Raw genomic sequence first — 26578 nt, 5'->3', positions numbered from 1 at the left:
TTGGAAGAATCGCTAAATTAGCATCCTTTAAATCCAGACAAATTAGTAGAGCAAAGGACTAATTCTCATATGATTAAATCTAATATACATAAGTATGTGACAACTGTATAGCAAAACTCATTCCATTCCACTGACACATCCTTACAAGAACTCAACATTTCTAAGTTGTCGCACAGTGTTACAAAGGTTATTACCCATCATCTTAAAAGTCTTTTCAGTAAACGTTATACTCTACAATTGTGACAAAAGTATTATCTGCTGTCATGGCAATTTAGGACGATCAGGTTTTTTAAAGTAAAATAATCTGGAACTTCAATTACCATAATCGTATTACTTGAAGTAAGAACTAGGCTTCTTCCAATACTTTTGTTTACATGAATATAAAGCAATGTGTAATGGCACATCTCTCCTAAGGGAAAATTAATGGTTTTCATGTGGCCCCTTCCTTCTTTATTTCGTAAGTCTCAGCAGATCTTACCTTACACTGAAAATCAGATCCTTCATATTTCATACACCCTGAAGCTAATGTGGTTTCTCCTTGGTCATCTTCTTCTATGATGGCAAAGCAATGTCCGTTAGTTCTAAAAAGAGAAAAAAACCAACAACATAACTTCACATCAGAAAGTACTAATGAAATTTGAGTTTGAATGTGAACAAGTACTGATGATCTTTAGTACCTTGTGATTTAGAATTGTATTATTGTATTCACATGTGATTTACTGGCAAAAATCAAACAGATTTTAAGGCAAATAGAAGCTATGTTTGAACTAAGATATGAAAGGCCATTGAGAACCCTTTGTCAAATGGAAAAGGATTTCTATTAAACAAGTTATTCAAATATGAGTTTTCTCTGCTAATCTCAGACATATAATCAGAGTGCTGACTTATAAAACTGTATAAAGTAAATAATCTTAACGTTTTGAAAACATACTTAAAAGTAACCGGTTTTTTTCTCTCTTTTTTTAAAGTTTCCAAACAAAGTTTATTAGAGAAAGAAGAGAGGAAATTAAGAGTGACATGTCAGAGCTGGCAAGGGCAGAAGAAATCACCCATCCATAATATTTTCAGTACTCACATACTGTACACAATAACTGATAAATAAGAACATACCTTTCTGTGAAACACACAAACAGACTTATGTTTGGGAAGAACAGATTAACCAAGATGAAGGCACTTTTTAGGAAAACGTCTGAGTAGTTAAATTTTCAATAAATTTTGAAAAATATATTTACATTTAATTAAATTTTATCATTTTAGTGTTAGTATCCTGGAGTTTCCCTTAGTATATTCATTTAGACTCTAATAGGTATGGAAGAAACTTCTATGAACTTTTTCTGAAATCCTATTTATTGTTAGTATCAGTATGTTACTTCTACTTGAAAGAATTTTGCAGAATTCATTTTGTTAGGATAAAATGTTAAGTGTGGAGCAAAATTCTGTTAAAATTCATGATTTAGTTTTTTTTTTTAGTAGGTGTCTCACTCTCGCCTTGGCTCAAGTGCAGTGGCTACTCAAAGCCTTGACCTCCCAAAGTGCTGGCTACTAGGTCACTAACAAATAGTCCATACTATCAAGTAGGTACTACAAATAAAATCATTTGGAGGCATAGTGGGAGCACTCCTCTACAGACAAACAGCTCCAGTTAGGAAAGTATAAAACCTGATATTATTTTTATAATAATGAGACAATTAATTGACTGATAAGTTGAGTTGTTCAGGCATTTTTTTTTTACTTATTAAATCATTTTTTCAGTATCTCCAAATAATACGAAATAGAATTACATAAAAATGTGAATAGTTTATACATAAAATTTAGTAGAAAAGCTAAGATAGTTACACAAATCAGACTTAAACTGGGAAGTTCACAGGTCAGAAAATAACAAAATAACATTAAGCTGATATTACAATATCTTCTTTTTTTTTTTGAGTTGGAGACTCACTCTGTCTCCCAGGCTAGAGTGCAGTGGCACACTCATGGCCAACCCAACTTTTACCTGCTGGGCTCTGGCGATCCTTCTGCCTCAGCCTCCCAAGTAGCTGGAACTACAGGTGCACACTACCACACTTGGCTTATTTTGTTTTTTTAAATTTATTGTAGAGAGGAGGTCTCGCCAAGTTGCCCAGACTGGTCTCGAACCCATGGGCTCAAGTAGTCCACTCACCTCGATCTACCAAAGTGCTGGGATTACAGGCTGAGCCACCGAGCCTGGCCTATCATTCTTATATATCAATAAATGTGTCAACCAATTAAGAAGTAGAAGGTTTTATGTGATTTTTTTTTTTTTGCTTCTTCTTGGTAATCTCTAAGTTTTCTACAATGAGCATCAATAATTTTATGACAAAAGGGTTATTAAATAAGCTCAGTGTTTGATAATTATTAGATTCCTTTTTCTTATTTAATAAGCTGTATTATAGTATAACTCTAATAAAGTAACTACCAACCACCTAATAGAATAATCTTCCTATATATAAAACAAAAAGTTTTGAACTCTCTGGAAGGATACCATATATAAAGGAAAAAAGAAACCTCAGACAATTTTAACCATTTTAAAAATAGCATTAAATGTAACTTTATTCTCCTAACTCTTACGAAAGACTGCATAAAATACTTACATGCATGTGTTATTAATAGCATCATCTGGGCAGTGTCCTGAGCAATAGCACTTTAAAAAAGGCAAAGTATCCTCTGGTGCTAGGGTTACTCCATTATCTGACTTTTTCTGGTCGGAGTCTGAATTCATTCCAGTGCCGTGGAGCATACTGTCTAGATTCTGCCCTGTATTCAAATATGAGTTGGTACAGAAATCATTTCTAAAAAGCTAATTTTTGATTAAAAATTTCAGTGGGAAAAAGTTTCAAAGTTTTCTTATAGTAATAACTACAGCTAATATGTTTCTTTAAAAATATAAATTTCATTCAATTAACAGACATTTATTAGTCAACTATTATGCACAGACTTACACAGTACCAGGTTATGGGGGTGTATACAGATGGCTGTCACAATTGTTGCACTAGTGAGAAACAAAAACTAGTGGAAGACAAACAAGAATGGCACAAGGTAGAGCATGATCACAACTCGTAAAGTACAAAATGAGGAGAGACTTCAGGGTTGAGATTGTTTTCAATCATGAAAATATAGACAAATTATGATTCTTTAACTTGCGACTAGCTTTTTTTTTTTTTAGTCCTTTATTTATTTGTATTTTTTTTAGTCCTCTGTGGAAAAAGAGTTACTAAGCATCTTGCTTTGGCCTTTAATTGCTTGAGTAAGGGAATCATGAGAGCATAGCAACCAATTACGCTATCTGGAGTCTTTTACCTCAAGGTCATTGGCTTGACTCTAGACCATGATGCCAGGAACTGAAGGCTACTGGAGGGTAGTAATTAGCTTACAGAAATGCAACTGGGCTCTTGCATTAGAGTCTAGTATCCTCCAGTGACAGGTTTTGTACTGAATAATATTTCAGGCTGCAAACAGAACTAAAGCAATTGTTTTAGTAATTCCTTCCTCTCTGATGATCAGCTAAAATCAACTAGGCTATTCCTTGTGGGTTGCTCTCAAGGGAATGAAAGGTAGAGCCACACATGTAAGTGTACATATATTTTATTATAAATGTTAAATAAGTGGGTCAAGATACACCGTGGGCTTGATTTTAGCCATACTGATGAGATCAACTACTAAAGAGAAAAAACACATACACACACATACACATCGACGGCAGAAAAAGGAATTTGCTACTGAATGAGTAATTATTTATTTATTTGAGTTAGGGTCTAACTGTCACTGGTTGGAGTACAATGGCATGATGACGGCTCACCATATCCTCAACCTCCTGGGCTCAGGCGATCCTTCCGCCTCAGCCTCTTGAGTAGCTGGGACTACAGATGCATGCCACCATGCCCAGGTGACATGTTTGTGATTTTTTTTGTACAAACAAGGTGTCAGTATGTTTCCCAGGCTGTTTTCTCAAACTCCTGGGCTCAGGCAATCCTCCCGCCTCAGCTTCCAAAGTGCTGGATTATAGGCATGAGCTACCACACCCAATCTGAATGAGTATTTATTAATAGAAACAAACACCAGGAGAGAAAACACTTTTTAAAAAAGAGCTAGCGGTTTGTGTACATATATATTAGTCATCCCCCTCACCATCACTCTCCTTTCAGAAATAAAAAGGGGGACCCCCCAAAAAACAGAATTATCTTTTGGAGGGCAAGTCCCTTTAAGTACACTTGGAATTTCTTCCCCAGGATCAAATGGTCAACCAAAGTTTTTATCTGTAAGTTTTGAGAAGGCTGTGTCACAATTTGAGAAAGAAACATCTTGAGTTATGGCAAATAGACACACACCCTGAGTTCAGTAGTTTTTGACCAAAAATAGCATGACTGCTGCGCCCCACCCTCCCTGTTCAATTGTCTTGCCCCTAGTAATTTTGTTTTGTTTCCCCAGATGAAAAAAACATTTTGCCGATGTAGGAAAATGTGGAGGAAGGGAACTGACAAATTCAAAAACTGCTTTGAGCAGTGGAAAAAGAGTCTCCACATGGGTACTGCATCAAATGGAGAGTACTTTGAAGGTGACTGAAATTTAAACATATAAGAATAAATATACAATTTTTTATACATAAATTCTGGGGGTTTTTGGGTCCCCCCATCATAAATACTATAACAACAAGGCTTCTGTTAACCCTATAAAGTGCTACAAAACATAAAGATCTCATTTGTATTAAGAACATCAACTATAAAAGATAGAAGAAGGGCAGGGGATACAGGAGGGAAAGAAACCCACTGGGCAGAAAATTAGGAAACTCAGATTCTGGTCTATTGTAGGTCTACCCATCTAGCTAGCTAGATGATCTTAAGTAAGCCATGCAACTTCTCCAGACCGCATTTACTCAAGGCCACAGGACTAGAGGACATCTGAGGTCTCCTAACAAGCTCTGAAATCCAATTACAGTAACAGAAGAGATTATGAATTCAACTGTGGAGAATAAATGGCAAAAAACGTACCACATGCAACTGATTTTTCAAAAAGCTAATTATATAGAGTGGTAGAAATAACACTGAAGTAACAGTAAGAAGTCAAGGGTTCAAGTCCCAGTTATGGACATAGACAAGTTATTCTCTGAATCTTAGTTCCCTATCTATAGAGAATGGTGATAACACCTACCTAATTCAAACAAAGAGGTTATATACAGATCAAATCAATGTATAATAAAGTGCCTATGTAGACATAAGATAGTATACAAGTGAAGACTTTTTTTTTTTGAGTTGGGAGTCTCACTCTGTTGCTCACAGCCACTGCACCCTCGATCTACTGGCTCAGGCAGTCCTCCCATCTCAGCCTTCCAAGTAGCTGGAACTACAGGAATGTGCCACCACATCCGGCTAATTTTTTGATTTATCGTAGAGATGAGGTCTCACCAAGTTGCCCATGCTGGTCTCGAACCCACAGGCTCAGCTAAGTCTCTTTTAATCTATACGTTTTACCTTCTTCTTTCTTTCCTTGAAATGCACTTATTGAAGAAACTGGGTAATTTGTCTTATAGTATTGAACACCCTATGACTTTTCTGATCGCACCCTCTTGGCCCTCTTGGTATCATTTGACATGTTCTCTTGTCCTCTATAGTTTTTGTAAATGGTAGTTAGATCTAGAGCTATGCAGCCCAGTGTTGTAGCCACAATCCACATGTGGCCTTTGAGCACCTGAAATGTGGCTACTTGATAAGGAGGGATACATATGTCTAGTCATCTCTATTTTTAAAAACTAAGTTCATTAATTCAGTAAGGGTAGTATAAAATGGTGTATTCTATTATTTCTTCTTATTTATTACCTGGAATACCTCTGTAATGAGATACTTTCCCTCATCTACTAATCGAATACAAGTGGCATGGTTCATATAAGAAAGGTCAGATTAATGCTTGCTTTCTCTATTTACCAGTTTTCAAAATTAATGAGTTAATTTGCATCTTTCAACAGTAGTCAATTAGGTTTTTTTAAAAGTGTTATTACCAACTCATGGATTTAAACATATTTGATTTGTTTCAATTCACTGCAGTTATTATCCTTACTAATGCTCAAATTGTTCCATCTCTGGCCAATGCAAACTGGTCCCTGAATCCTCTGAACTTTCTCTTGCTTGCTGGCCAAAATATACCAAGATCACCTTGGTTTTCTCTGCCACAGATTTAAAGTCAGCAAATTCTCCCAGGAGTTCCAGATCCTTTTAATGAAAACAGATAATCAGAGATCACAATCTGAGTGTTACAAGTGCTTATTGCTACTGGGTTGGTTAGTATAAAAATACATGGCTGAGAAAATAGTTTGGCAATTTGCTTTTTTCACTTTAACCATATTCATCCATTAAACAAAAATGTATTGAGAAAATACACAGTGCTAGGCACTATTTTAAGCCTTGGGTGACTATAACAGTAAACAACAGTAAGGGTCCCCTCCCACTCTTGGAGCTTTTCTGTCCTCTCAATAAATCCTGCTTTTAAAACAAAACAAAACAAAAGTCCCTTATCTACTAAAGCTTAGACTTAGATAAAAAAGACCAATCAATACTGACATTTGATACTATTTTAATTTCTTTTTTAATAGAAACAAGGTCTTACTATATTGCCAGGGCTGGTCTCAAACTCTTGGGCTCAAGTAATCTTCCCGCCTCAGCCCCTCAAAGTGCTGGGATTACAGGCATAAGTCACCAGATCCTGCCAAAATTTTTTTTTTTCTTTTCTGAGTCGGGGTCTCATTCTGTCACTGAGGCTAGAGTGCAGTGGCACAATCATGGTTCACCTCAGCCTCGATGCCTCAGCCTCTGGAGTAGCTGGGACCATAGGCATGCATTTTTTCTGTAGAGATGAGGTCTCGCTATATTGCTTAGTCTGTTTTCAAGCTCCTGGGCTCAAACAATTCTCCCACCTTAGCCTCCCAAAATTCTAGGATTACAGATGTGAGCCATTGTGCCTGGCCACTATTTTAATATTTATTCATAGATAAGTAATATGAAACCAAACAAAGCTGGACCATTTTCTAGCACTGAAAAGGAGCCCAGTGCCTAAGAGCAGATGTCATTAAACCAGAGGCCAGGAAAATTGGCAGAGCAAAGGATGGTGGCTAAAGGTCAGGAATTCTCTGAATACCACACCTAGACAAGATATTTAGTAGGGTTTAATGTGTTTCATAGACCTCAGCAACAGAGATCAGAAGCAAACATAATATAAGACTACTAAAATTTTAAAGGAACTTTACTACTAAAGATATCCCAATAGTAAGGCTGACTCAGGCTGTGCATTTTCAGTCTATGAGGCAATTTCTAGTAACCAGACTTCCATACTAACAAGCTTAAAGCTGTTTGGTCTCCAGAAAATCTATCCTACACAAAGACCATCTCAGAGTCCATGTAGCCAAGAAAAACCAGAGATACGGGAAATCCTCACAGAAAAAACTGGGGGCTGTCAGATAAGCTATCCATCCTTAATCTACATCCTATGGAAAAGTGACTATTGAAGTTGTTTCCAATTTTCCTTCCTCTGAATGGGAGTTTATATAGTACTGATCCTATAGCATCATAATTGGATACAGGGTAGACTGCACATTGATAGTTTGTCTTTTAGCCACATGTTGCTAGAACATTAAGAGGCACATCTGCACCAGAAGGAGAGGACTGCACACCGCCCAGAAGTACACTAAATAGATGAAACTGGGTTTACAGACCCTTAGAACAGGAACTGGATATTTCATAGCATTACAAGCAGCATTTTTAGTATATGTATGTAAGAGTACGTATAATGTTAGGGGGACAAATATGGTAATCTGCAACAGATATTGTTAGTTATTCTTCCCTTTACCTTGCTGGCACAGGTAAGTGTGTATATATGGGTACACACACCCTTTTTGTGTTCAAGTGTCTGCTTTCCACCATGTGATTCAGGGAAGCACAGCCTTACCCTCGGCAGAGATAACTGTTGGTCTAATCTAACAATTTTACTTCCATTCCGCCTGCCAGTGATTTGTTTAACACAAGAGCATATAATGAATTTTGGCTAAGATTAGAAGGAAATCTGTTGGGGGGGGTTACGTGGGGTAAGATTTACCAATTAAAAACAGACACAGAGATAGTCATCCCTCCTCTTTCACTGAATGTTGTCAATTCAATGTTACCATATCTGCATATGATGTCTGGCCCCTCAGCAGCCACACTGTGGCTATGAAGTGAGTTAACCTATGGGTAAATGCTCAACTGACATAAAGAACTTGGTTCTTGATGAGCACATAATTTACTAACTGCAATCCCCTTACTTTCAGACTTTGTGTATGATATTACATTTTTTTATTGTTTAAGCTCTTTTGAATTGCTTTTTTGGTTACCTGTAGTGAAAAACATTCTAACAGATAGAAGAGATAAAATCTGCCCAGGTTCTTTTAGTTGGTGAACTCATATCTATTATCCCCTTTTTCCTAGTTAACCAAACTCTGATTTTGTTTGGGGGGACAATGTATCCAGTCCTAGGTAATGGATATAGATTAAGCTAAGTCAATTGTGACAATCCTGTTCCTGTTTTCCAGAAATTCTTATGAGGAATGATTACGATTTAAGAGAAAATCTGCTGGCAGGGTGTAGTTTCTGGGGACACTTTTGCTTTCCTGATATAAGGTCCAGTTGAGGCTAGAGCTGGCCCTTTCTTCATTTCACCCGCCTCAAATGCAGATAATAGCATCCATGATGAACCATGAGGGAAATGCCAAGAAAATTAGACATGTGAGGTAGCAAATATAATATTACTATTTTTTATTTTTATTTTTTTGAGTTGGAGTCTCACTCTGTCGCCCAGACTGGAGTGCAGTGGCCGCTTCCAGCCACTGTAGCCTCGACCTGCTGGGCTCCAGCAATCCTTCCGCCTCAGCCTTCCAAGTAGCTGGAACTACAGGCATGCGCTACCACACCCGGATGATTTTTTTATTTATTGTAGAGATGAGGTCTCGCTGCCCAGGAGGGTCTCGAACCCGCGGGCTCAGGCAATCCACTCACCTCAGCCTCCCAAAGGCGCGGGATTACAGGCTGAGCCACCGAGCCCGGCTAAGTCTTTTACTAAAAATAAAATTATTTAAAAATTATTATTTGCACTTACTCCTTATTGTATTTTGAAGGAGACAGAACTTTTGAAGCTCAGCCTTGAGTACCTATTACCCTGTCTTTTAGGAATTAAATCAGGTGCTTTATGTACTTTATCTTACTTGATCCTCACAAGACCTGATACCATGTATCATCATGGCTACGGGTGAGAAAACAGGCTCAGAGAGACTGAGATTTTTAAAAATACTTGAAAATGTTTCTATCACAAATTTAAAAGTTACTTGACACGTGTTTGATCTTTGCCACTTTACTTAAAAGCAGTGCTAGTATGCTGGGTCTAACTATTTAAAAAGGAACATAAGTTGAAAGAACAACTGCAAGAAATAGTGCTTTTTTATACAGAGAAATAAATTGTTGAACATTGATTTACCTTGAACATAAAAAATGATGAATAGATAAGCTCCCAATAATCTGATGCAAATATATAGCTGAGTCATCATTCAATTTTAATGTTTCCTGAATACTGTCACTGTCAATAACTAGTCCTGCTATTTTACTAATTTGAATGACTATTATTCAATGAGATTTTCTTGTAAAAGGCTGCAAGCATTTGACAATGACTCCAACTCCCACTGCTTTCTCCTGACTCCTGAAAGACAAAAGTTTAAAAAGATAATAAGCATAACTGAATTCTGGAACATTTTCCAAAAAACACGTTCAAACAATCAAATACATTTTAAAGATTAACAATATCCTTGTTTTTTTAAAAGGAGCTATAATTCCAAAATTTCAATATATATATATTTAAATCTAAGTACAGTGTGCAGAGGTTTGAATAATTGTTAATAGCTTGCAACCTCTCCTGATTTCAGATCAGCCATATGTAAAGCAAGAAAAGTACACTAAATAATTTCAATAGTTTTTCCTGGCTACTCTACAGTAACTAAGTTATTTTATTATTAGCCAGAAAATTCCTAAATATAGTAAGAATTAAACAGGAAGTGTCAAATGTAAAACATAAAGCTATCCATCAATATTCTTTCAAATGCTAGTAGATAAAAACACCGCATGTCTTTCTAACAAATAATTTATTCTATAGGTAGAAAAGAGAGCCTAGAAAATTACACACTTAAGTAAGCAGTGTGCTTCATTATTAAAGCAAAAACAAATAGAAATGTACCTTAAATAAAATTATTCTCCTAAAACATTGCAAATCTGACTTAAACATGATAAAATTGAGCTTTTAAATAAGAACGTGAAACACAATCTCTCCAATTAAGATTTAGCGATTATTAATATAGACAATGAACTTTTAAAGGTCTCAAAATAGTGAAATAAATAACAAGGGGAAGAAAGCTAGTTTGTTTCAAGATAAATGTAACTCTATTTCCCAACATCCTATTGTTTTAGGCAGTTTGATTTTCCTGACTTCAGCCTGAACTATTCCTGAATGTAAAAATTTTGCTGATTTATAACACAATTGCCCTGGTGTAATTTCCACTATTCATAACTTGGGCTTTCTATTTCATCTTTTTCACCTTCATTAGCTCTCCAAAGGTAAAGTATTGAAGCAAATAAGGTTTACAATAATGTATCATTTAGATACGCATTTTATATATGGCTCAGTTCTAAAATCCCTGCAATCTCTTTATTTCTCTACTATAAAATTAAATTGTTTTCCATCATATCATGCTGAGAGAATAAGAGGTAAGGCCTAAAATAATTACAGAATTATTTGTCACAAGACTTAACAGTATGTCTTAGAAAAACTTTTTCAAAGTATTCAATTGTGAGTCTAGGGATACTTGTTCCGAGTTTCAAAAGTAGGACAAGTTTGCAGTATATTTCCAACTCTGATCTCTCTCCCCATTTCTTTTTGCCCATTAAATGGAATTACAGTTCACCTGTCTAAACCACACTCATGCCTTTCCTCCATGCTCCTGTAGATGTGCTGTAGGTCTCTTCCTCCACTGGTTATCACAGGAAAAGGCAGCACCATCCCTCCCAGTCACCATACCAAGTAACCCTGGTTTCATTCCTTCCTCCCTTGCTAGCTCTCAGCTCCTGGCTGTACTTTCACTCATTCATCTACTCACTTATTCACCAACATCTGTTGAGTACTTATTACAGACCAGTGTAGGGTATTAGAAATACAAATATGAGTATGGTCTGCCTCTGCTTCAAAGAGTTCATAGTCTCAGCCAGGAGACTGACTACTATGCCTTGCTTTCAGTGTCACTGTTTCTTGTTTTTTTGAGTCAGAGTCTCACTCTGTCTCCAGACTGGAGTGCAGTGGCACGCTCATGGTCACCGCAATCTTGATCTGCTAGGCTCAGGAAATTCTTCCAAGTAGCTCGAACTAGGCATGTGCCACCACATCCGGCTAATTTTTTGATTTATTATAGAAATGCGGTCTCGTCAAGTTGCCCAGGCTGGTCTCAAACCCCTGGACTCAGACAATCCTCTCGTCTCAGTCTCCCAAAGTGCTGGGATTACAAGCGTGAGCCACCATGCCCTGTCTGCAAAAAAATTTTATAGACAAAAAACCTGTGATAACTTGTATGGAGACAGCCATCCAATCTTAGCTGACTATACACTCAATATGTATCTGTATTGACAAATGCTGAAACATTAACGCAATCTTGTCATGCATTAACGGACGCATACTGCTGTAAATCAGAGGATAACCATTTTGCTTCATTCTACCTGATCAGGCCTCTTAAGCACTTTAGAGAAGAATGACAGAAATGCAAGAACATAGAAACCACCCCCAGCTGAGATAAAACCAAACTGAGAACCAGGAAAGGAACAAACTTTGAATGCACCTTTGCCGGGGGCATGACCAATATGATAGAAAGGGAGACTAATTAAATGATCTATCAGATCCCTTCCAACACTGATGTTGTATGTAAACAGTGGTCCTGCCACTGAATATTAATTTGTTCCCTAAATGTTTATTAAGTACCTATGTCATGTATGATTCTATAATAGATATTGAGAATAGTATTGAGAGCAAACACACCTAGCCTCCATGAAGTCCACAGTCATTAAATAAGACAATTAAGCTATTCAGACACTGAACAAGACAGTGGTATATAAATCATAATTTGCAGTTAGTGCAAAGGAAGAAAAGTGTCAGGTCTTGGAGGAATACAGGGCAATAACCTAATCTAATTTAGATGGAGGGGTCAAAGAAAGCCATGCCTAAAAGTGACATTAAGAATTAAAGAATAAAGAGTTATAGCAAATTAAAAAAGGGAGAAGTTATAGGCATAAGAACAGCCTGTGCAAAAATCTTGAAGCAAAAAGCAAACGAAACATCTACTGTTTGAAATGTTGAAAATAAAGGACAGTGTGGTAGGAGATGAAGGTGAAGAGACATAGAAGACAAAGACCAGGTCAGCAAGATCATATGAAGGATTTGAGATTTAAACTTCAGTGGCCATTGTTGTCTATATAATCGACAGGAGGGGGTAAGAGCAAAAACAAACAGACCAGTAAAAATACTGTGGAAATTTAGAATGATAATAGTGGTTACGATCAGGGTGGCAGACGGACACAGTGGCTCATGCCTGTAATCCCAGCACTCTGGAAGGCTGAGGGGAGAGGATTACCTGAGCTGGAGGGTTTGAGACCAGTCTGGGCAACATGGCCAGACCTTATCTCTACAATAAATCAAAAAATTAGCTGGGTGTGGTGGCACATGCCTGAAATTCCAGCTACTTGGAAGGCTGAGGTAGAAGGATCGCCTGAGCCCAGCAGGTCGACGCTATGGTGGCCATGAGCAGCATGCCACTATACTCCAGCCTGGGTGACAGAGTGAGACTCTGACTCAAAAAAAAAAAATTATTAGGGTAGCTGTGGTACAGTGGATGGATTCATGCTATCCTTCAAAAACAGACTCAGTAGTACTTGGTAATGGCTTAGATGTGGGGTATGGGAAAGCAAGGGGTCAAAGAAAATAGGTGATTTTGAAAGAGTTTCCGTTAATGCTTGACAAGATTGCATTCATGTTTCAGCATTTGTCAATACAGATACGTATTGAGTGTAAAGTCAGCTAAGATTTGATGGCTGTCTCCATACAAGTTATCACAGGTTTTTTGCCTACAAAAATTTTTTGCCGGCAGGGCACGGTGGCTCACGCTTGTAATCCCAGCACTTTGGGAGACTGAGGTGAGAGAATTTTCTGAGTTCAGGGGTTCGAGACCAGCCTGGGCAATTTGTGAAGAGATCAAAGGTTCAAATTTAGACATCTGATATTACCCAAAAGAAACAGCTAATGGGCTTCTGGTTCTGAAGCTTCAAGGAAGCATCTGGGGCAGAAGATATAAACCGGTTATGTCAAAGCATAAAGATATTCAAAACTATGGGGCTGGATAAGATAAACCTCTAAGAGAGTAAAAAGAGAAGAGGTGGGCTGGGCTCGGTGGCTCAGCCTGTAATCCCAGCGCTTTGGGAGGCTGAGGTGAGTAGATTGCTTGAGTCTGCGGGTCCGAGACCCGCCCGGGCAAATTGGCGCGACCTCATCTCTACAATACATCAAAAAAAATCAGCCGGGCATGGTAGTGCGCGCCTGTAGTTCCGGCTACTCGGAAGGCTGAGGCGGAAGGATCGCTGGAGCCCAGCGGGTCGAGGCTGCGGTGGCCAGGAGCGGCCACTGCACTCCAGTCTGGGCGATGGAGTGAGACTCCAACTCAAAAAAAAAAAAAGAGAAGAGGCCCCTAGAATACCATTCATTTAAAAAATACATTAATAGCCGGGCTCGGTGGCTCAGCCTGTAATCCCGCGCCTTTGGGAAGCTGAGGTGAGTGGACTGCCTGAGCCCACGGGTTCGAGACCCGCCTGGGCAACTTGGCGAGAACTCATCCCTACAATAATTCAAAAAAATTAGCCGGGTGTGGTAGCGCACGCCTGTAGTTCCAGCTACTTGGAAGGCTGAGGTGGAAGGATCGCCGGAGCCCAGAAGATCGAGCTGGCAGTGGCCGGGAGCGGCCACTGCACTCGTCTTGGCGACAGAGTGAGACTCCAACTCAAAAAAATAAAGTAAGATAAAAAAATAAAAACTACATTAATAATTAAATGCCATATACCTTTGTGTGGCACTCACTGTGATATTCAAGATCCACGGTATACAACATTACCATGTGCATATTACCACAGCTGGAATATAAACTATTCACAAGTGGTATTTTTCACAGTTAAAGGTAGAGCCTAACTCTCTCCCTTGAACATGGACTGGATTTAGTGATTTACTTCTAATAAAGTAAGATGGAAGCAACAGTGTGTGACTTCTGTAACTAGGTCATAACAGGGACTTCTGTTTCCTCTGTGCTCTGTCTTGAAAAACTCACTTCAGGGAAGCCAACTGCCATGTCATTAAGGACACTCAAGGAACCCCATAGAGACTGCCAACAGCGATGTGAATAAGCCACCTTGAAGTGGATCCTTCAGCCCCAGGGAAGCTTTCAAGTGACAGCAGCTTTATAGACACCTCAACCACAATTTCATGAGACCCTTAAGCTAAAACCACGAATTTTACCCTCAGAAAATGTATGAGGCTGAGCGCAGTGGCTCATGCCTGTAATCCCACTTTGGGAGGCCAAGGCAGGAGGATCACTTAAGGCCAGGAGTTTGAGGATACAATGAACTATGATAGCTATGATAGCACCACTGAACGACGCACTCTAGCCTGTCAGCATGGGTGATGGAGTAAGATTCTGTCTCTAATTGAGAGAGGGAGAGAGGGAGGTGGAGAGAGGGGGAGAGAGAGAGAGAGAGAGAGAGAGAGAGAGAGAAGAAAAGGTGTGAGATAGTGAATGCTGGTTGTTTTAAACTGCTAAGTTTTGGGGTAATTTGTTAGGCAGCAATAGATAACTAATACAATAATTATGAGAAATCTGACAAAAATAACAAAAGCCTAATCACTACAAATTATTGTATAGTTAAGCAAGACAGAAGCCTGAAAAGTACACAGGTCAGAGTACAACAATGAAAGTATAAGATAGTCAAAATACTCAAAGAATTAACTAGATAATGTATCTGACATCTTTCTTTCCAAGGAGTAGCCAAAAGTACACTCTTCGTTTGTTTTCAGATTACCTCACCAAGCAAGGCTAATTTTGGAGGGTAAAAATCTGTCCCTAGTTCTACACTACATAATGCTACATGTGCCCTTTTAAACTATGGGTTCCAGAAAAATGACATCAGTTTTGTGTTCTAGATAAAGGAACTTCTCATCATTTCTATCCTGGGTAGCAAATTTAAGAAAGTGAATTATGATGTCATTCTGCTTGGTTTAAGGTATCAGCTCCTAGCTGGGCTAGCTTGTAGTACCAGTCACTCAGGAAGCTGAGGCAGGAGGATCTTTTGATTGTATTGACCAGCCTGGGCAATACAGCAAAACCCTGTCTCTTAAAACAAAACAAAAATCAACTCCAGAACTTATCTGCTGTGTGACTTTGGGGAAGTCACTTATGCTATCTAGGTCTCAGTTTCCTTAGCCACAAAACAGGGGTAATATGACTAACCCAAATGAGTTAGTACCCTGAATCACAGTTAACATTTCAATGAATAGAAGTCAATTTGTTATTGCTATGATTATGATTAATAACATAGATGCTGAGGACTTCCCTCTATTTGTCTCATCATACATAGTAACTGTTTCTAAACTCATATAGCAAAATATTTATTTTACTTTTTAATCATTTAAAAAACTAAAGATATAATTCTAACACTGGTAATTTTTTAAAAATTCTTAAGCAATTTATTAGAATTGTTTACTAAATTAAAAATACCTAATCTTGCAATGTCAAGAATATAAGGACAGGCAGACATTTGAAATAAAAAATTTTTAAATGATGCTGGCATTTAAAAGCTGTTAAATAACTAGACCAAACAGGCATCTAAATATGTCCTTTATTTTGCTATACACACACAGATTAACGCAGTTTCTTCTTCAAGAAAGTAACATTAAGGCAAAATTACTCAATAAAGTATAAATAATTTTTTAAGCAAAAATTTTAAAGCTTCACAAACAGCAAGAAGGCTAAACCAATAGTTCAATGGGGGGGGACAGGAAAAAGCTGAAGTCAGCTGAAAAAACAGACTAAAGCCATTCTTTCCTCTTCCCGTTAAGCCCCCCACCCATGATTTTCACTTTCTAGTAGAGAGGTTTGGGAATTTCCAACAAGCTGGCCAGTTGCCAATTCCATATAATGGCAAGGAGAAAACTCCCCTTTCCAGGGGTCCCTCCCCTCAGGCGGCTCCAGGCGCCTGGTCTGACAAGCTTTCTGAGAAGGAATAGACTTACTGCAGACTTTCTGGCTCCACAGTCATTGTTTGCCAGGCTGCTCTGCTTCTCATCCAGGGCTTGTATTAGCATAAGAATATCATCTTTTCCCTTAACAAGCAACTCAACCATTCCTTCTGATTTCTAACCTCCTCCCCATCAATGCCTAGACTAATACACACATAAAACCTAAACAACACTACTCACAGTTATTTATATCAGTGTAGAAAACAGTCTCACCACAATTGAAACATAAACTCCTAAGAAAATAACTTGCCTAAAGAGTTGTGAGAGTGTATCTGAGGCAATAAATAGAAGTTTTACCAAAATGCCTGTCTTGCAGTCCATGCTGTGAGATCTTGCTATGAGGTCAGACATTCATAACAAGGTCTTTTAGAAAACCCGACAATAACATCTATGAGTGAGAAGCAAAGAAAAGCAGTAACACAGCTACATTCTGATCTAAAATGGGGATGAGGAAGTTCCACTTTATAAAGTCACTTCTGTCACGTCTTCAACATCTTAATATTATCAATTTATACCCCACCTCTGAAATTACTTTTTGACTACACACCTTTCTCCATGCTCAATTATTATTTCAAAACAAGTCACATATCTGACCTTTATATTTCTACTTCACTGTCCCCTCCTCACTCAAAACCTTCACTTTCCTTCTGTGCCCAGATGTTTTCCCCAAAACAAGTATAAATTCTTCAAGGACTAAAAAGGCATTATACACAGTTGATACATTTGTGTTTTATATCCCTCACCAGAAGCCTCTAAGATGCCCAAGAAGTGTTTCCTGGCTTATGAAATATTTTTTTAAATAGGAGATAATCAGCCGGGCTCCGTGGCTCAGCCTGTAATCCCGCGCCTTTGGGAGGCTGAGGTGAGTGGATTGCCTGAGCCCGCAGGTTCGAGACCCGCCTGGGCAGCGAGACCTCATCTCTACAATAAATCAAAAATTAGCTGGGCGAGGTAGCGCGCGCCTGTAATTCCGGCTACTCAGAAGGCTGAGGCGGAAGGATCGCCGGAGCCCAGCAGGTCGAGGCTGCGGTGGCACTCTAGTCTGGGTGACAGAGTGAGACTCCAACTCAAAAATAAAAAATAAATAGGAGATAATCTATTTTCAAAACACCATTCAACCTTGTACTATAAATTCCCTAACCTAGTTCTCCACAGTTTTTTGTTTAACTGTATTAAACAGCAACAATAACAACAAAACTTTTATAAATATTCTTAATGCCTGTCAGCTGTTAATTTAAGCGGTCTTGGTGGTAGTCCTCTGTCTCTCTTCTGGAATAAGTACAAATGACAAAAAAAAAAAAAACAGGTAAAGTGACCAGTAGATGCAGAAATGCTTGAAAAGGGTTTGGAAAGCCATTCATTGAGGATACAGGTTGAGTGTCCTTTATCAGAAACACTTGGGACCTGAAGCATTTTGAATTTCAGGTTTTTTTTTTAAAGTGTGGAATATCTGCATCATATATACTTACTGGTTCAGCACTCCAAATCCAAAAATCCAAAATCTGAAACACTTCAATGAGCATTTCCTTTGCATGTCATGCTGGCACTCAAAACATTTCAGATCTTATAGTATTTCAGATTTCTGGATTAGGGATGCTCAGCCTATAATGGTAAACAATATTGCCTGTGTTTCTGCACAATATTTTTTTGGGGGAGTCTCACTCTGTCACCCAGACTGGAGTACTGACATGCTCACAGCCACTGCAGCCTTGACCTGCAGAACTCAGGAGATTCTTTCACCTCAGCCTTCCAAGTAGCTGGAACTATAGGTGCGTGCCATGACACCTGGCTAATTTTTTGATTTATTGTAGAGACGAGGTCTCACCAAATTGCCAAAGCTGACCTTGAACCCCTGGGCTCAGGCAATCCTCTAGCCTCTGTCTCCCAAAGTGCTGGGATTACAGGCATGAGCCCAGTCTACACAATATTTCAATAGAGATAAACTTAGTAGTCTGGTGCAGTGGTTTATGCTTGTAATACTAGCACTTGGGGAGGCTGAGGCGGGAGGATTGTTTGAGGTTAGGAGATCAAGACCAGCCTAGCAAATACAGTAAGACCCTCATCTCTTCTTTTTCAAAAAAAAAAAAAAATAGCCAGGCATGGTGGCTCACACCTGTAGTCCTAGCTACACAAGAGGCTGAGGCAGGAGTTTGAGGCTGCAGTGAGCTCTGATTTCACCACTGTACTCCAGCCTGGGTGACAGAGTAAGACGGTCAAAAAAAAGTCAGTGTTATGTGGTAGTGAAGAGTTCAGGGTTTAGCATAAGACAGATCTAGGTCTTCTGTGCAGATTAAATGAGAGACACTCATGTATCTAGTATTTAATTGTAGCTGCTTAGTTATGTTAGGACACTATCATCTTTGTCATTCTTATAATTTGTAAATTAGTTTTACATACATTATCCCATCAATATGACCCTTATAGTAAGTAAAATTATTCCTGCTTTCAAAGAAAGAAGACAGGTAGGGAGATAAAATGACTTGCTGAATTTCATATAGCATCTATCTAGGACACACTAAGATCCAGGTCTTCTAATCCAAAGAGCAGTGTTTTGTCCAGTATACCATGAGTATGAATATTAAAAGGGAAACCGGGCTAGGCGTGGTGGCTCATGCCTATAATCCCAACACTTTGGGAGGCCGAGGCAAGAAGACTGCTTGAGCCCAGAAGTTTGAGACCAGCCTACCACACAGTGAAACCTCATCTCTACAAAAAATAAAATAAAAAATTAGCTTGGAGTGGTAGCACATGTGGAAGGACTGCCTGAGCCCAGGAGGTTGTAAGTTATGAATATGCCATTGCACTCTAGCCTAGATGACACAGTGAAATTCCAACTAAAAAAAACAAAAACAAAAACAGGGGAATTAGAAGTTTTTTTTTTATTGAACCAACTAAGATTTTATCTTCATAACTCTGCAAGAAAAAAGTGAAACTCTGAAAAGTTAAGAAAACTGCCCAAGTTAACACAACCGGTCAGTGGCAGGTTTGCTGCTAACAAAGCCCAAACTCTACCTGCTATTACATGGTAAGGAGCTGGTAGGAAAGTAATGAGATTTTTTTTTTTTTTTAAAGTAGTGTCTATTACTACACTATTGCTTTTCAGTTAAAAAAAAAAATGTCTTCCTCTTTTATCTACAGACTACTTTCTGAAGCTGGAGCTAGGATACTGTCACCAGTTGCCTCCCTGAGAGGTTCTGCCAACTGGGGAACTATGCAATGCTGCACAAGGGGAAGAGAAGGTGCTTTCTTCTTCCTGATTTGATTTGCTGTGTCAGAGTCACCTGAACACCACCCTTCCAATCTTGCAGCAGTGGTTGGCTCTGATTTCCAATTTCCTCCCATACTCTGAGAACTAGCCCCTTGGCAATTTTTGGACCCAGAGGTGCCTACTTCTCAGGGTCTCAGTTCCAGCTCTTCAAAAGCCCTGCTCTGGGTTCCTTAGGTATCAGCAGTAGCTGGGCTACTATACCCTCAGAAGAGGATCAAAAATATGCAGGTGACTAGTGGCCAGGGACCAAGATGGAAAATACAATGCAGTATACAGGGACAATTCCTCAAAATAAAGAACTGTCTCAATCAAATGCCAATAGTGCCCTCCTTGTTGAGAAACACTGATTTTTTTTTTTTTGGTAACTTCTTTGTCAACCCCTTGGTCAATTTGCAGAAAAACACTGACTTGAGTAGTATGATGCAACAATCATAGTTAATTATTATCTAAAAAGGATCCTTTGCAGTTTAAGCTATTAAAGTGGTAACAGTACTGCATTAGGTCTTGAAGAAGAAGAAAAATTATCTTTTTTTTGAGTCGGAGACTCACTCTGCTGCCCAGGCTGGAGTGCAGTGGCACACTCACGGTCACTGCAGTCTCGATCTGCTGGACTCAGATGATCCTTCCATCCAAGTAGCTGGCCACAGGTGTGTATCACCATGCCCAGCTAATTTTTTTATTTATTGTAGAGACGAGGTCTCACCAAGTTGCCCCAGGGTAGTTTCGAAGTGCTGAACTCAAGCAATGCTTTCGCCTCCACCTCCCAAGGTGCTGGGATTTAAGGCACAAGCCACTGCCCTGGGCTACCCAACCACTTCAAAAAGGAATCATACTTGTATGTTTGTACAATGCAAAAACAATTTAAAAACCAATTATTTCTCTCCACGTTTTTCTCTATTTACAATTTTTTAAAAATTCAGAGTACATAGATATCCCCTAAGCTCCAGGAGGAGAGGCTCTGTCCTAGGCTAAACAAATCAGCATATTCTTTTTTTGCCACAAAGGAAAGTTCATGGGTGAGCTGGTCTAACAGAGTCTCAGGACTTTTGCTTGACCTGTAGAGACAAAGTTGCTCTTCCAGATTACATATGAATAAGGAAACAGAAGTCCCAGAAGATTCTGGCAGCTACGCTGGGCCCCAAAGGGGAACCAGAAGGCAGAGCCAGGAGACTGAAAGAAGCCAGATCCTTAGGGACATCAATGAGTCACTCAAGCAACCTGGATCGAAGCCTGAATTGCTTAGGGGCTTTTCCATTAAGAGCAAATAAATTCCATTTTTTGGGTCAGAGGGAGTACGTTTTCTGTTACATCCAAAAATATTTTAGCTGATATGAGGGAAAAAGGAAAAGGCACATATGTGTATTTTGGGCTTGATATGCATAAAATCAGCAATTCTAAATATGCAAGTGTCTTATTTAAAAAGATACTTCATAATATATTTGCAAAGAAAACATAGGCTGGCATAAGAAAGAGTTAATTATTTTTATTTTTATTTATTTTTTTAGTAGGAATCTCACTCCATCTTTCAAGCTGGATTACAGTGGCATGCTGAAGACCACTGCAGCCTCGACCTGCTGAGCTCAGGTGATCCTTCTGCCTCGGCCTTCAAATAGCTGAAACCACGCCCAGCTAATTTTTTGATTTATTGTAAGGACGATATCTCGCCAAGTTGCCCAGGCTGGTCTCGAGTCCCTGGACTCAGGCAATCCTCTTGCTGCCACCTCCCAAAGCGCTGGGAACCACCGCTCCCAGCCAGAAAAGAGTTAATTATTTTTAAGACAGTTCAAACAGTATAAAAATTGACTTAATAATGTTATCAGTAGCTATATAATGTATTTATTACTCCCAATTTGTCCTTCCCTCCTCCCTCAAATCTAGCTAGACCCCTAGTCTCTCCCACCTCAGTTAACAGTCTCTTTACTTTTCTAGTTTTTTTCAGGCCTAAAATCCTATACAGTCATTCTTGACCACTCCCTCCTTCCTTCTCACAGTCTATATCATATGTCATCAAATCTATGGGTTCTACTTGCAAAATCTATCCAGAACCCATGCACTTCTCATTATCTCCACTGCTCTCTGGCCCAAGCCACTAACACTTTTCCCTGGATTGTTCAAACAGCCTCATATCTGGTCCCTTGTTTCCACCCTTACCCACCATGTATTTGCAACACAGTGGCCAGAGTGATCCTAAGATAAAGCATTAAACCATACTACATACTACACAGAATGTATGCTCCATATGGACAGGAGGGCTCACCTGTTCCATTCACTCTGTATTTCTAGCACCTAGAACGGTGCTTAGCACATAGTTATGCTAAGTAAATATTTGCTTTAAAAAAAACCACATAGAGTAGAAGAAATTTAAATGTTATGCCAATTCCTTTAACTTTTATATACAAAAAAGACTTTCTCAAAAGAGCAACACAACAGATAAACTATCTCATTTCCTTATCGCAATACAACTGAAATGATACAAAAACCACACCATTTCCTTTTGCTCACTTCCAGTCCTGACTTTTGTTAAGATCCAGCGAGGAAAAATTTCCACTGTTTTTACGCACGTTTGATATATAAAATTAAAAGGTCTTTTAAAAGACTTGTATAAGTAAACATCACATCCCCAAATCTAAAATATTGCTTAAGGCAAACAAAGGCTTGAGTTATATTTGTACAATACCACATAGTTAGACCAAGTTAAATAATTGTGGACATAATCAAAGACAAAAAGAAAACAATATTTTTCTTTGGTAAAGTGTGGTCGGACAAAGGGAACTTCAAAACTCTAAACTACAATCTATTACTAAGTAGACACAAGTAAATGTTCAAAGGCAATATTTATATGTAAATTATAAGTCTTCAACTGTCCTGAGTAAGAGTAGAGGGTGTTAAAAACAGATCTTGAACAATTCTTCCCTGACAAACATGACCCACAAACAACAGTACAGGAAACTAAAATCATACAAACCTGTGGGTATAGGAAAGAATATCCTAAAAATTACAAATACTTGCTGTATGAATGTGAAACTGAAAAACTTAGAAACCCAGGAAAAGTTTGCCCCCTTGTGAATGAAACATCTACATTTTCTTTCTTTTTTTTACTTTTTGAGTCAGAGTCTTAACTGTCACCCAGGCTGGAGTGCAGTGGTAAGCTCACAGACACCACAGAACTCAGGCAGTCCTTCCTCATCCTTCAAAGTAGCTAGAACCACAGGTGCAAGCTATCACACCCTGCTAATTTTTTAATTTATTGTAGAGTTGTCTCTACAAGTTGCACAGGTTAGTCTCAAACCTCTGGGCTCAGGCAATCCTCTTGCCTCAGTCTCCCAAAGTGCTGGGATTACAGGCGTAAACCACCGCACCCAGCCCATTTTCTTTTCCTTAGTCAAAATGTCTCTTCAGGTTAAAATGTACTGATTTAGGGTTTTTTTAAAAATACATTGTGGCATGAAATGGACTTGATAATTACTTGTCCTTTTTCCCCCCTTTTAACATGTCTTTAAGCTCAGGTACCTTTCTGACTGTTTTTCTGAGAGTACTAGTTTAAAACTCACCAACATGTCTTTGTATTTCTTTCTTTCTTTTTGGAGTTGGAGTCTCCCTCTGTCGCCCAGACTGGAGTGCAGTGGCCGCTCCCGGCCACCACAGCCTCGACCTGCTGGGCTCCGGCGATCCTTCCACCTCAGCCTTCCGAGTAGCCAGAGTTACAGGCACGCGCTAACACACCTGGCTAATTTTTGGATTTTATTGTAGAGATGAGGTCTCACCTGCCCAGGCGGGTCTCGAACCCGCGGGCTCAGGCAATCCACTCACCTCAGCCTCCCAAAGGTGCAGGATGGTATTCTTTTTAATTGTTTTTATTTTTTTCAATCGACACATAATAACTGTGAGGTACAGTGTGACATTCTAATATGTATACACAATATGTATGTAATGATCAAGTCAGGGTAATGAGCATACCCATCACCTCAAATATTTATCATTTCTTTGTGTTGGGAACATTTAAAATCTTCTATTTGAAATATACAATAAATTGTTAATTATAGTCACCCTCCAATGCTATAGAACACTAGAACTAACTCCTATCTAGCTGTAATTTTGTATCTGTTAACTAACTTCTGGCTATCTCTGCTCCTGCTTTCCCTTCTCAGCCTCTAGTAACCAGTATTTTACTGTATCTGTGAGGTCAACTTTTTAAGCCTCTATTTGAGTGAGAACATGTGGAATTTGTCTTTCTGTGTCTAGCTCATTCCATTTAACACAGTGTCCTCCAAACTCATCCATGCAGCCACTAATGGCAGGATTTCTTTCCTTCTTTTTTTTGAGTTGGAGTCTCACTCTGTTACCCAGGCTGGAGGGCAGTGGCATGCTCACGGCCACCCCAGCGTCAACCTGCTGGACTCCAGCAATCCTTCCGCCTCAGCCTTCCAAGTAGCCAGAACTACAGGAGTGTGCTACCACACATGGCTAATTTGTTGATTTAGTGTAGAGATGAGATCTCACCAAGTTGCCCGGGCTGGTCTCCAACCAGTGGGCCTTGGCCTCCAAAGTGCTGGGATTACAGGCTGAGTCACTGAGCCCAGCCTCGTTCCTTCTTATAGTTGAATAGTATTCCTCTATACATATATTTCATTTTTTTAAATCCTGTCATCTACTGATGGGTACTTAGGTTGATTCCACATCTTGGCTGCTGTGAATAGTGCTGCAATAAACATAAAAGTTCAGACATCACTTCAACATACTGATTTCCTTTCCTTTTCCAGTTGTGGGGCTGCTAGATCATACGATAGTTCCATTTGTAGATTTTTGAGGAACCTCCTTACTGTTTTCCATAATGGCTGTACTAATTTATTATTCTCACTAAAACTGAGTTCCCTCGTTTTTGTACACTTGTCAGCATTTGCTTTGTTGTCTTTTTATAATAGCATTCCAACAAGTGTGAGGTGATATCTCATTGTAGGTTTATTGCATTTCCCTGATAATTAATGATGTTGCGTATTTTTTCACATACCTGTTGGCTATTTATATGTATTCTCTAGAGAAGCTCATTTGCTCATTTTTTAATCAAATTTTTTGCAGGAGTTATTGAGTTGTTTGAGTTCCTTGTATATTGTAGATATTAATCCCTTGTCAAATGAGTAGTCTGCAGTATTTTCTCCCATTCTGCTAGCTGTCTCCTCACTCTGTTGACTGTTTCTTTGGCTGTGTAGAAGCTTTTTAGTTTAAAACAATCCTATTTGTTTATTTTTGTTTTAGTTGCCTGTGCTTTTGAGGTTTTCTCCATAAAATCTTTGCCCAGATGTTATGTCCTAAAGCATTTCCCCAATGTTTTCATCTAGTAGTTTCATACTTCCAGATCTTACATTTGAATCTTTAATCCATCATGAATTGATTTTTGTATATAGTGAGAGACAGGGATCTCATTTCACTCTTCTCCATATAGATATCCAGTTTTCCCAGCACCATTTATTGAAGACTATCATTTCTCCAATGTATGTCCTTGGCTCCTTTGTGAACAATCCAGTTGGCTGCAAATATGATTTTGTTTCTGGGTTCTCAATTCTTTTCCACTGTTCTGTTGTATGGTTATAAGCCAATAGCATGATATTTTCATTAGTATAATTTTGTAGTATATTTTGAAGGCTCTAGCTTTGTTCTTTTCTTTTTTTTTTTTTGAGTTGGATTGGCACACTCATGGTCATGATGCTTATGGCCACCACAATCTCAAACTGCTAGGTTCAGAGGATCTTTCCACCTCAGCCTTCCAAGTAGGTGGAACTACAGGCATGCACCACCATATCCGGGTAATTTTTTGGTTTACTGTGGAGATAAAGTCTCGCTATGTTGCCCAGGCTCGTCTCAAACCCATGAGTTCAGGCAATTCTCTCACCTCAGCCTCCCAAAGTGTTGGGATTATAGGCATGAGCCACTGCACCCAGTTGCTTTGTTCTTTTTACTCAGGATAGTTTTTTGCAATCTATTGTGGTTCCACATGAATTTTAGATTTTTTTTCTATTTTTGTGAAGAATGACAATGTATTTTAATAGGAATTGCACTGAATCTATAGATTGCTTTCAGTGGTATGGTCATTTTCACAGTATTAATTTTTCCGATCCATGATTATAAGACATCTCTCCATTTTTTAGTGTCCTCTTCCATTTCTTTTATCAGTGTTTTACTGTTTTCTTGTAGAGGTCTTTCCCCTACCTGGTTAAATTTACTCCTAGCTCTTTTTTTTCTTTTTTTGGTAAATGGTATAGCTTTCTTGATTTCTTTTTCTGTTAGTTTGTTTTGGTGTATCGAAATGTTACTGATTTTTTATGTTGATTTTGTATATTGCAAATTTACTAAATTTATTTATCAATTTGAAGAGTTTTTTGATGAAGCTTTTAGAGGTTTCTATATATACAATCATGTCGTCTGCAAATGGACAATTTTATTTCTTCCTTTCCTATGTTAGATGTCTTTTATTTTTTTAACTTGCCTAATTGCTATGGCTAGGACTTCCAACCTTCATCCTTGATTGTAACATTTTGCAATTCTAAATGTAAAACACTGAAGGACATAAGAATAATAAATCGAAAGATGAATCATGTCCTGTATAGAAAAATCTCAATATCAGGCATGTTAATTGTTCCTAAATTAATTAAATTGTATCAAGGGGTTTTTCTCCATCTAGGGATATGATCAGAGGGCTTTTTTCCTTCAATGTATAATTAATACTAATTCATATTAAGAACTTTCTCGAAGAGAAAACCATCTGTGGTGGTTTAAAAATATGCCCACAAATTCCTTCATATTTTTCTCAAGTGGTAGAAACAAATTCCTTTTGAGTATGGGCTAAACTGAGTAACTTCCTTATTTTTTTTTTTTGAGTTGGAGTCTCACTCTGTAACCCAGACTGGAGTGCAGTGGCCGCTC

General features: G+C 38.6%; 1 protein-coding gene across 1 annotated transcript in view; it reads right to left on the bottom strand.

Annotated features, from left to right (window-relative positions):
* The window catches only part of BMPR1A (bone morphogenetic protein receptor type 1A), a 66222-nt gene that overhangs the window by 18425 nt on the left and 21219 nt on the right, over nucleotides 1-26578 (bottom strand). The window contains exons 2-4 of the mRNA XM_008060108.2: nucleotides 9508-9726; nucleotides 2613-2775; nucleotides 479-581 (exon numbers count right to left, since the gene is read on the bottom strand). Of these exons, the coding sequence (XP_008058299.1) occupies nucleotides 479-581; nucleotides 2613-2775; nucleotides 9508-9577 (336 nt within the window). The 5' untranslated portion in view covers nucleotides 9578-9726. The remainder of the gene's footprint in view (nucleotides 1-478; nucleotides 582-2612; nucleotides 2776-9507; nucleotides 9727-26578) is intronic.

Source organism: Carlito syrichta, unplaced genomic scaffold (genome assembly GCF_000164805.1).
Source record: "Carlito syrichta isolate Samal-C Ts95f unplaced genomic scaffold, Tarsius_syrichta-2.0.1 Scaffold304516, whole genome shotgun sequence".
In the NCBI taxonomy this organism is placed as follows: domain Eukaryota; kingdom Metazoa; phylum Chordata; class Mammalia; order Primates; family Tarsiidae; genus Carlito; species Carlito syrichta.
Note: the sequence above shows the minus strand (reverse complement) of the source record. Positions and strands in the feature narration are given on the sequence as shown.